General features: G+C 36.8%; 1 protein-coding gene across 1 annotated transcript; it reads left to right on the plus strand.

Annotated features, from left to right (window-relative positions):
• Positions 1 to 7039: 7039 nt before the first annotated feature.
• On the plus strand, positions 7040 to 7834 carry LOC147506069 (protein FAR1-RELATED SEQUENCE 5-like). Its single transcript, XM_086605690.1, has one exon. The coding sequence runs from the start codon at positions 7040 to 7042 to the stop codon at positions 7832 to 7834; it is 795 nt and encodes a 264-aa protein (XP_086461816.1).
• Positions 7835 to 12889: the final 5055 nt, after the last annotated feature.

Raw genomic sequence — 12889 nt, forward strand, 5'->3', positions numbered from 1 at the left:
GATATTTCAATCTCTTATGATATACGACGTTATGACACTTAGACATCCATGAAACTAATAACGCGTAAACCAAAAATACATGAATCAAGATACTCCTTCGTTCTCGGAAATAATACATGAAATAAAGTTCTATAATGCGTAAACAAAATTACCCCTCTTTTAGAACTCTCCACGCCTAAAATTTCATAATTGAGTTTTATGACTGTTGATGTCATATGTTAGGTGGGCATTTATTGAATGTGTCATAAATGGCCCGTTAGTGTTATATAGGGGTATTCATTGAATGTGCCATAAATGACCAGATTGTTTGGACTGCCCTAGAGAGGAACTAAGGTATTCGCCTTGCGGGTTAGTTGTATTCTTTGATTATGCGAGTGTTTGGGTTACTTTTGAATACATAGGATATCTACATATGATATATGCAAGTTCTAACTTTCTTTTGCAGGAGGGTAGGACTTAATAATATTTTGTCTTGGGACGCCGGTCCTACCCTTTCTGTGAATGGATATCGGTAAGTTTTAATTCCGGTATTTAGATATTAAAACGAGATATTAGAATGAGTTAAGATAATAGAAGTTTTGCTTGGGAAGAACTATGCCGGGTGAGATGACGGAACTACCTGTCTTCCAAGCTGAGAATAATTAAGTTATGGGAAGATATAAAGTGATTGTTTGGATAATTAAAGTATGATAATGTTTATATGTGGTTAGTCTACTCATACCAGCAAATTCCATTTTGTCAACCCATGTTTGCTTTGTTTTGGCAACGTGGGTGTGTTCTTGGGAACATAGGTGGAAGGCAAATGGAATTAAGGGCGTGTGATTTGGATTCTTGTTTGGAGCAGTCCGGGAGTTTATTTTTAGGTCTGTTCTTTTTGGAAGTATGTAATAGCTTAGTTCCTGTTTATATGACATGAGAATACGATGTTGAGGACCTTTTATTCTTAGAGTTTTATATGATGTTTTTGAACGGAAGATAGTCTTTAATAAAGTGATGGTTGAGAAATTTTGGAGATTTTTGTTGTTAAGATTCTTTATGATGTGGGTTTTATGTTTTGACATGTGTTGTATCCACCCCGTCATAGCCTGGGTTTTTAGACAATTGAATATAGTGATGTTTGAGATATTTATATTTCAAATATTCATTTTTTTAATTGTTTAGAAATTCGGGCTGTGACAGTAGTGTTGTGATTTATTTAAACTAAAACTAATTATAAATTAAACTAATTTAACTAAGCAATTAAAAAGTGAATTTAATGAATTGGAATAACATAGAGGAATGATTAATCCATCTATGTGAAACTATGATTATTCTAACTAGTTTCTCATGTTTTAATCTTAATATTAATTAATCTACACAAGGTAAAACAACAAAAGCCACAATTTATTATTGATCCCTAACCAATCCTAGCAATCTCTGTACTAAGATATGATTAGCAGAAGAGAAATTCTCCTCCACAAATCTCTTTGTGGAGTTTCCTTTCTCTAGTTCAATTTCTATAATCTCTATCTCTAGACAACTATACAACTTGAACTTGAAGCACATAAGATAATAAGAAAACTAAAGAAGAGCAATCATAACCCTCACATAGACTTCATAAAACTCCTCTAATGGAGTTTTTAGCCCAGTTTCATTGGGTTCATTAACAATAAACAATAATAATAAGATATAATTAAATTAAACTAAACTTTATTAAAATAACTTGAATTGAATTGAATTAACTAAAGCTTTTATTGAAAAGTTGTAATGGAGGCTATAAACTAAATCTAAACTAAACACTAATTTGATGCTAATTAACTAGATCTAAAACTAACTATTGGATCTAGACTAAGTAAAAACTAACTATTGGATTCTCACTAACTAAAAACTAAGTATCTTAAGAGCTAAGTTTTTCTCTCTTCAAATAGAGGAGACAAGATCCACAAATTCGTGCATGGCCTGAGGAGCCATATTGTTACGCCCGTATATAAAATACGTATTTATTTATTAATTAATTAATTTAATTATTTATTTAAAATTAGTTGGATTGGATTTGGGATATGTGGGCCTGATTTTTGGGCCCGAGTCTGTATTGGGCTTAGGTTTCAAACCCAAGTATATATTCATATTTTTCTAGAGAATAGGGTTTTTAAAATAAAAAAATAATAAATATGGAGGCAGAGATAAAATCTCGTTGGCTAGAGCGTTGGAGCGCGAGGATTCGGATTATGAGGGATTCGTCGTTGAGCTGTTAATAAAGGTGAGTAGAGTTAACTCTCACCACTACTAAAACTATAATTTTCGTCTGTTTAGAATTTACCGATTTCATAAACTATGATTTTCGTCTGTTTAGAATTTACGAATTTACTGTCCAAAATATATAAGTTTTGTTCATTCTTCCGGTTCATTCAATATTCTGCCGGTTGTCCATATAAACTGTTATTGTGAGTATTATGTAGTTGATTGAAGTTGGGAGATAGTGTTGCTAGAGGCGCGAGCCCCAAACATCCTCCTCTGTCCGGTATGCGTTACTGTGATACTGTGGGGGTATTGATATATTGATTTGAACTATTGAAGCTCGAAAGAGCGTCAATGGTGGTGCGAGCCAAATCAACATTTGTCCTATATGTGGTTTGAAACTGCTATACTGTTGTTGTGTGAGCTGATTTTATTTCGATTTGGTTGATGTCGGGGGACATCGGGATTGAGATTTGGGTACTGTTGGAAGCTTGAAGCTCGACAGGCGTTAATGGCATCGCCCAAGAACCAACGTTAATGGCGTTTGATTTGTTTGAACTTTTGTGGTGAGGTTAGATTTGTTGGTTTGAGGTTGGTTAGGGATGTTTGTATGGGTCTTTGGAGAGTGGGGAAGAGCTGTTGAAGCTTTATGTTCATTAATGGCGGCACTGAGAAAAATCACCAGTAATATGTATTATACTGTTAGTGTTGTGTTTGGTGTTGATTGAAGATTGGTGGTAGTAAGGGGTTGATGTTTGGTTATTAATGGTTGAATGGGTGCTAGTAAGGGGTAAGATTGAAGCTTGAAGAAGCTTTAATGGCGGCGGGAATTTGTCTCAGATCTAGTTTTGGTTGAAGATGTTGAATTCAAGAATTGAGGATTTCACGTTTATTAAAGTGGTAGGGGTTTTTATCCTCTTCATTTTCGAGTATGTTGGGAGTGGTGGCGATCGGAACTGGTGGTGGCCGATTTGGTGGCTGCTGGAGCTGAGGAAGATGACCGGCTGGGCCTTGGGCCGGTTTCAGTTTTTGGACTTTAGTTTTTAGTTGTTTGGGCCAACATTAGATTGTTTTGTTTGGGCCGGTCCACATTAGTTTAAGTTGTTGGGCCAGTTAGTTTAAGTGTTTGGGGCCAATTTCTAATATTGTTTAGGGCAAGTCCATAGGACTTAATAGAGATCCAAATGGGTCTTTCCACATTTAGACTTTTGGGTTCTAAGGTTTGGGGTTTGGGCTCGGCTAGTTGGGTCCGAACCGCTTCCTTAGTCATGAGCCCATGAGCCATGCACCTTTGACCTTAGCCATGAACCATAGCTATGACCCTGAACCTGTTGAACATGGAAATGACAGGTTGACTTTGATATTGATCGTTGACCATTGTGAGTTTGATTGGCTGACCGGGAATGTTGACTTTTTCCAGATTTTCACATATTTAAGAATATGGACAAATGTAGTAATAAAATGTTGTCGAAATTATATGGACAAATCAAATGATAGAATGTTGTGGAAGCCCTCAGATAAACTTGGTTGTCATTATCTAAGACAGATATGACGTGGATAGTTTGTATTTTTGACCTGTGACAAGAGTGAAATTTTAGGAGATATAATATTCCTAAAACGATATAAAAATGTTATGCGGTATGTTTGGAGCTATTGTGGCATTAGGGGGTATGTTGAAATTGTTGTTCTGTTAAAGGATATCATATGATAGGATATCGATTAAATGCAATATCTTTGAGAAATTTATATAAACGCTCTATTATTTTATCTGTGAGATGCTACTGGGAGGTAGTATAGTATTTGTGGGTATTTCCCACGGGATTGTGGCTTAGTGCAATAATATATTGGCACGTGAAAAAATGAAAAGTGTTATGAGATGTATTGAGATATTTCTAAATAGTGTGGCTTAGTGCAATAATTAATTGGCATGCACGTGATATAGTGAAATGATTATGAGATATAAATGTATGACACTTGAATAAATTACGTAACGAAAATCCTAGAACCTAGCTACCACAACTCATGTGATTTGCCTTTGTGATGGGCGAAAGTTATATGATTGGCCCTTCGGGCGTTTCAGTGAATCTGAATGGCCCTTATGGCGTAAGTAATGTGATTGGCCCTTATGGCGTTTCAGTGAAGCTGAATGGCCCTTCTGGCGTAGCCGAATGGTGGCTTGATTATTCCGTTCACAAAATTAGAACGAGATGCGCGATATTTTATGCCGTATAATGGCAGTACTTACATAATGACTTTCGTGTGAGGGTTACCTGTGTGCGCATCCCGCCGAGGTAGTTACGCACAGAGTGGTTCATTATGTAAGGGGATGCATGTGGATGTACATGTTCGGCGTTGGGAAGCGATTGTGGTAGCCAGGGAAACTAGGTAAGACATAAATACGACGTGATTTTAGGGACACGCAAAAAAAGCCTTAATTAATACAATTATGGTAATATGTTGGTTAATGATATATCTTTAGATAGATGATTGTATATGGTTTTGCAGAAGGGTGAGTCAAATTAATTACTTGTGCAGAGACGACCCACTCTGTAATTGAGCATGAAATGCGGTAAGTATAGAATATGCTTGACTGGTTATTAGTTTAGTTAGAACTTAAGGCGCCTCATGGAGGAACTAAATGCCTTTTTATTATGCGTATGGTTTGTTGTGTGGTTAGTGGGAAGTTAAGGCACCTCACTGGAGGAACTACCTGCCTTACTTATTGTAGTTAAGAATGTCGTATTAGTTGTTGGAAGTTAAGGCGCCTCGGTGGAGGAACTAACTGCCTTATGGACTGTGTATGTATATATATAAGTATATGTTGTATTTTAGAGCTACTCACACCAGCATTTTTATAATGCTAACCCGATTTGCATGTTTGCTTATCGGGTGTGTTCATTAAATGAACATAGTTGATAAGTCTTGACAGGTTTAGTGTTGAAGAAGGTTGGTTGCTGCTTGTGGTTTGCGTTAGCGTTGCATTTCAAGATAGGTTTTGTTTTCCCTTGAGGTGATATAGATTTTCAGTTGAGACAATGTTATTTGTATTTTCATTTGTAATTTTAAATAAAGAGTTATTGAAAAGAGATTTGTAACCTAATCTTATTTGTGAATTTTTGTAATGAAGAGGACTTTTGTTTAATTGAAATTTTTATTGGTTTTTATTGGTTTTGGCAGTGGAGAGTGCATCACACCTCGAAAATCGAAGAGTCGGGAACAAATATTGTTTTTTCGAATTCTGTCAAAATTCGGGGTGTGACACATATTTTGGGCCGGAAAATCGAACCCAAAACCTCAGTATTTCAGTCCACAAAAGGGTTTTCAGCTGGAAATGATTTCAACTGCCTTTTCGTCCACTTCTTCTCCTCTGATTGGGTCAAGGCTTAGACCATTAGAAATCTCTTTCCGAGCCGGTCATTTTGACGTAAGGTAGGTCCAATTCCGAGGTCTGAATCCAAAGATACGACCTTCGGAAGTTCACCTGACTTTTGTGCGCTATTTCTTCCCGCGTTGACTTTGACTTTTCAGCTTTGACTGGGCTTTAAAATAGATTTTTTCTCCTTGAATCTTGGCCTTTAATCATAGAACTTCTTAGCAACCAAACTTTGCTTCTTTATCTCGCAAAAGGGACGCATTTCTGCATGTATTCGACTCCAATGCCTGAAATACATAAGAACACGATAACAGTACTAACTCTTACTTATTAATCACATAATTGGTCTAAAAGTAATATTGTTAAGGGGTTAAAATTACAGTTTTAGACTCTTAGCATGCTGGTTATAGGCATTTGGAGGATAGTTAGTGGATTGGTTTGCTTATGGTGTTTTTTTGTGAGGGAAAGAGTTTGTTATTGTTGTGAATTGAACTTGCTTATCTTCTTATGTTACATAATAAGGGGATTTTAATTTTACTGCTAGTTTCTTTTTACTTGCTTCTGTTGCTTAAATTATCGTTACGCATTTCTCACCTTCACTTTTTGTCCCTTCATGATACAAAGGTGAATCTTTTAGCTGTTTATTTGTGAACCTAAAATGTTATTGTATATTTTATTTTTTATTTTAAAATGAAAATTTAACTTCAAATTAACGTTGCTTCACGTGTATGCTATTTATTTGTTGTTCATTTTATTTTCCACTTATAGTGCAAGAAATAATGAATGCATATTTATATTATGATAGTGATCAAGTGATGGTGGATATCTCTAATGAAGACAGAGATTGGGCTACAAATATGTGTAATGACGCATGTTTGTATGAGGAAAGTGATTCTTCAGACACTGAAATAAATGTTGTGGAAGGTTCAACCAATGTGAGTTTGGAAGACGGAGATGAATCAGATGGCCATAGCGTTAGTGAAATTGAAGGTTTTGAAGGATAGTCAAATGAAGCAGATGCAAGAAGTGAAAAAAACTAATGAGAATGATTTCAATCTATTCAGTGGTAAGTTGGGAGGGGAAGATCTAGATGAAAATACAATCATGTTTTCAATGCGTTTTAAAATCAGCAATGAGGCATTTGAGTTCTACAATGAGTATGCCAAGTTTGTTGGGTTTAATGTACGCAATGGTGTCTACCGATTTCATAAAGATATCCCAGTTAAAAGAAATTTTGTGTGCTCGTGCCAAGGTGAGAGAGAGGCGAAATATTTGAATATGGAACACAAAAGGAAACAACGTGAGTTGTCAAGATGCAAATGTCTTGCGATTTTTTAATTGATTTTTTATTTTAAATGCAATATATGGGTTGTTAATAAGTTTGTTGCTGAACACACTCATCCACTTGTGCCTTATCCTAGTTCGATATTTGGTCGCTCAAATAGAAAGATGGGCAGTGAAGATGCGGCTTTGGCAAAGAGTCTAATTGATGTGGGCATTATACAATGTCAAGTGATGGATTTTCTTGTTTATAGGGCTGGCCAGTTTTGTAAAGTTGGTTACATAAGAAAGGATTTGTATAATTATATGACCAGGATGAGGAAAATTTATTATATGAATGGAGATGCTAGCACACTTGTTTCCTGCATGAAAAACAAGTTGAAGATTGATCCAGAATTTTACTACTCATACGAGTTGAATGAACTTAGTCAATTGGTTAGATTGTTCTGGGCAGATTCGACATCTCGTGCAGATTACAGTTGTTTTGGTGATGTGTTATTGTTTGATTCAACATACCGGACAAATCAATACAAAATGCCAATTGTCTTATTTGCTGGAGTGAACAATCATAGACAAACTATTGTATTTGGTTTTGCAGTTATAACTAGTGAGTCAGAGCAGTTTTACATTTGGGCGTTAGAGTGTTTTCTTAGAGCGATGGGCGGTAAGGCACCTAAGTCGGTCATAACAGATGGTGACCATACAATTCTCAAGGCTATTAAAGCTACCTTACCTTGTGTTAGACATCGGTTATGTGCTTGGCACGCTCTGAAAAATTGTATTGACAATGTCCATGTCTCTGGGTTTCAAAGGGACTTTTGTTCACTCATGTTTATGAAATGTTCAGAAGAAGAGTTTGACCAAATGTGGGAACATTTGTTAGAAGCATACCAGGTCCATGACCATGAGTGGGTGAAGAAGATATACAAAAAGAGGATGAGGTGGGCAGAGGCATATCTTTGAGGCGCATTCTTTGGTGGTTGTAGAACCAACCAACGTTGTGAAAGCATGAACTATGTTATACGGCTTCATGTAAAGCCTGGTTTAAAAATGGTTGAGCTCTATGGAAAAATGGAGTTAGCACTTGAGAAGATCCGGCACCGTGAGCACGAAGAAGAAGTTATTACCCTGACAACCAAGCCGTTACTTGTGACCCACCTGACTGAGTACAAAAATCAGGCGAACTCCATCTATACACGGACGGCGTTTAATATGTTTAAGATGCAATTGCAGCAAAAGGCATTGTACATTGTTGATTCAATGAAGGATCATCAAGGTGATAATATTCGTTACTACACTTTGCGTCATCATTTGTATAGGCACTGCAAATCTATTGTGGAATACAATGTTGTTGATCAAAACACTAAGTGTTATTGTGGTCTATTTGAGTAATTTGGTTTTCCATGCCGACACATAATTTCCGTCTTCAAAAATGAAGCAGGAGGGCAATGGAGGATGAGAATGAAGAGTGATTTCTTTCTTTTTGTTTTGAGAAATCAGGAAACACGTAGAGATACTCAAATGAACTCTAAGAGGTAAACAAGGTAATTGATGAGCTAAACCAAATCTAATCAGTTAAACATGGATGACAAGGTAAACAAACTTTAAAAAGAAACTGTTGAGGTTATTTCGGAGGTATTTTGAAACTCCCAAACCACCCCCACAACAAGGTTCAAACCCCCACGTCTCTATTCGTTTTCTTCATTTGTTTCCTCTACAACTCTCATTACCCTTAGAGGTGACACTTTTATTAGCATTGGTTCATTAAAGGATATCAGTGGACTTCACATTTCTGAGGTATACACCCATTTCCCATTGGTTAGAAGTTTTTAGTTTGTCATGTTATTTTTCTTTTTGTTCCTTGGTTTTGTTGCTTAGTTTCATTATGTCTCCCAGGTAGTAATTCTTGTTTTTGTTCAAATAATACTGGTGCCTTCTTCTTGAGAAGTAATAGAAGTGCTAATCTTGTGAAAGGCTTATTCTGATCATATTGACTTGACCCCGCCAATTCTAACTTCCAAGGTATGTGTCGTTTGCTTAGAGGTCACTTCTAGCATCTTATGTTTCTTGTCCTTTTTCCTCTTGTTGCATCTACTTTTGCTATGTGGTATTGTGCATGCATTATTACTTACAGTTTTATTGGAAACTTATAATACGGTATTAGTTTTATTTTCATTCAATATTACAAATCGGTTCTCTTCCTAATTGTTTGATTTATTTATTCTTACTCACTGATTGGTATTTTCACTTATATTAGCTGATGAGTGTTTCCTACCTAGGTGAGTTTATGTATTGTGTTTTTAATCTTAGTTGGTTTTCCTGTATCAAATTGGTAACAGACGACATATAGCCTTTCTTAAGCATTCACAAACAGCAACCCAGTTTGGATGTTTTCTAAATTTTGCTATGTTAGTTCTCATATATTCGTATACTACACCTTCTCGTCTGCGAGTCAAAATGAATGTTTAAAGGATGTTAAGGGTCAATTGTTATGCTCGACTAGAGTTATTAATATGTCGTTGAAGCCTCAAATATTAATGTTTCTTTATTTAGTTTTGATTTTCAGGTTCCAATGGAAAAACTACATAAGGAGGTGGTTGGCGTGAAGCTAGATTTATGTGCAATGAAATCGTATCTTGCATTGATGAGGCTTTTAAAGGTTTAGCGTCCCATGCCAACCAAATTGAGGATAGAGTTAAGTTGGAAATATCAGTAAAGAAATGGGAGAATGATCCTGAGATGAGACGTTTTGAAGCAGCTTTAATGGAACTAGAGAATACTCATGTGCCAATTATTAGATATAAAGATGCTTCACCTATCACTCCTGAGCCGATGAAAAAGACAATGAAAGCAAAACGGAAGGTAAATTATGGGCTAAGGATTTTATGATTTAGTATAAACTATATTAATGAAAAGAAAAAAAGTTGCATAATGAGATGTTGTTATACCCTTGAGACGATGTGTGCTAGAGATTCTTTAGACAATACCCCCATAGTAACAACGAAAAAGGTGCATTCACATAATTCTCATTTTACTTGTTACAAGCACCAAGATAACCATTTGTTATTGTTTTAGGTTGACTTTGGTAAGGATATAGGTGATTGCTCCTTCTATCACTATCTGCATTACTTCCCAGACGTTCTACAACCTTTAATTTTGGATATTGAAGATCCAAAGGGTGATGACAACTGTGGATTTAGGGCCTTGACCATGGCATTGGGGTATGGCGAGGAGGGCTGGGTCCAAGTACGAGTTAATCTGATTTCAGAGTTGCACGCAAGTAAGGAAGAGTACATACGGATGTTCGGTCATCAAAACGTGACTCGTTGTGAGGGAAGTCTATTACACTTTAAGGGTGATGCTCCTAAGGAGAAATGGATGTTGCTACCTGAACATGGTTATCTTACAACGTCAAAGTATCGGGTTGGGATTGTGTATTTCTCAATGGCAGGTTGTCACACTTTTCTGCCGTTAAAGTCAGCATTCAATGAAAATGACTATAAAGTCATTGGTATTGGGCATGTTCCAAACCACTTTTTAAAGTTGAATTTGGAAGCAAATTGTCCAATGCCAAAAATCATGACGTTTTGGGAAAAACATCATCGTGAAATTGCAGATGAGTGGAAATCATATTTCATGTCTCGCTTTGATGCATTTCCACTTGTCTCTTGCAGAGATGATCATTTGGGCAACCATGTGATTCTGAGTGATTCAGACTGACTTGGTAGGAGGCCACATTTGTTGAAGCTTTCGCCCTATTATGTCTACAATAGACTTTAAGACCTTGAAATCATGTAGCCAATGTTCTTTCTCAAGTTTAATGCAATTGTTTGAGTTCACTTTAAATTTGTGTAGAAAAAATAATATGTTTTTCATAATTAGGGCAGGGATCGGGTCGGGTTCGGGTCGGATATGGCTATATCCGAATCCGAATCCAAATAATTTCACAGTATCCGAATCCGAATCCGAACCCGATTATGTCTGAAATTTAATATCCGAATCCGACCCGAACCCGACTAACCCAATCGGATAACACTAAAAATTCAAAAAAAGCCCAAAAATTATATCTGAACCCGAATCTGACCCGAATACATAAACGGATATGAAAATCTACCCGAACCCGATGTATTCGGTAATCGGGTCGGGTCGGATTCGGGTCTACCCGACCCGATTCCCTGCCCTATTCATAATTTGGATGTTGTTTGAAACAAGTTATTGCTTCCTCTTAAATTAGTTATGCACAAGTAAAAAACTATCGAATCCAAAGCCTTGTGTGTATGTAAAATCATGAGTGATGTGATTTTGAGTTGTAATATGATCATGAATAGATGCAATATTATCTTAAGTTGTAATATGATCATGAAATAGATGGAGAAAGAGAAACACACAAAAAAAAATGTGCCTCTTTCAGATTAAACAATTAGTTATAAGTGGATCCAGATGGATTCGAATCATCAGGGATAAAACACAATTTACACGCGTTTATTGGTTTTCAGTTACTTATTTTCTTAAGTCCGAGGTCCACAGTCTAAAGTCCGAGGTTCACTGTCCAAGTCTGAAGTCCAAAGTCCAACGTCCGTATAGTCGTACGTTTTAGTCAAGTTACCTTACTCACGTGGGTTTGGTAGGATAGGTCGAGTAAGGGATCGTCCAAACCTTAGGGCTCGGATAGGTTCACAACTGGAATTACAACTTTTGGTGAGTAGGATTTTTAGGTTTCTTTTTAGTTGGTTTAATTAAAATAACGGTAATGCAAATAATGTAAATTATTACGGCGATTATATATAGGTAAACAAAGATGGAGAAACAGGGAGAGAGTTAATCATGCTCATGCAAGAATCATTTTCAACAGTTTTTATTACTGAATCACTACATCTCTAATTCGTCTCGTTTCGGAGACGACGTCGACTATTGATCCCTAGTGCATGCCCACATCTCTAGGTCGCATTTCACTAGCATAAGGAGTTTCAATAATACCTCATCTCTGGTATATTATTTTAGCTCTTGGCTCGATTTCACATCACCGGATCGAATTGGAGAGTCGTCGACACTGCAGAGTCGCACGCTTGAGAGACATTTTGGTCGCTACAGACTATCCTAGAGCATCAGCAGTCCAACTTTGTACAGTCTCAGTCATTTTGGGACCGGATGTTAATTCTATGCCTAATTCCTAAGTAGTGATTCTAGAATATTAACGAGTCAATCCGGATTTTCACACGAGCAGTATAACCCTCCCCGGGGGGGATTAGCTCATTATCATAGAAGGAATAATAAAACTTGCTGTATACATTAAGTAAATAAATGCTGGACAGAAATTAAACTAGAAAAGAAATGACTGTTATTAAGGGTAAAATGACTTACAGTATTAAGCTGCTGAATTGGAAATTGCAAAATGTAAGTACTGAAGAAGAAAATCTAACTAGGCGTAGCTAAAGCATTAATATGCTGAAGGAAGATATATGAAGACCCCCCGCACATATATATAGGCTGGGGACCCTTCACGTGAAATCTTAATTTCTAATCAGGTTTGTTTTTTAGCCCAATTCAGTTTGTTAGGATCAAAACTTCGGTTTTTATAAAGTTTTGTTTTATTATCATTTGTTTTGTCCTTTTATGTTTTGGTTTTGTATTTTAGCCCAATTCAATTCAAACATTGAATTGGTACGTGTCTTCCTCATTGCAAGGTGGCACTAAATTGAAACCATCCTTTGCCACCTGCCTATGCTGACTCGTCATGCCTTCTGGGCCCGCAGAGTGGGTCTACTTAGTGTGTCCAGTGGCGGCGCCGATTTTGGTATTTTTACGACTTTTTGTCCTTGCGCAGAGTTCGTCGCCCGGGTCGCTATGGCAGCTTCACTAGCCAACGTCGGCACCTAGATTTATCCGATTTGAGCTTCGGAAGTTTCCTGCTTCTTTATATGTGGGCCCGCTCTACAATTGTTTTTGTTCTTTTGGAAACTTCGCTCTAGTCGGGCTTTGTTAGGCTTCACGGGATTGAGTGGGAATTCCAAATATTCC

Source organism: Coptis chinensis, chromosome 4 (assembly GCF_015680905.1).
Source record: "Coptis chinensis isolate HL-2020 chromosome 4, ASM1568090v1, whole genome shotgun sequence".
Lineage (NCBI taxonomy): Eukaryota > Viridiplantae > Streptophyta > Magnoliopsida > Ranunculales > Ranunculaceae > Coptis > Coptis chinensis.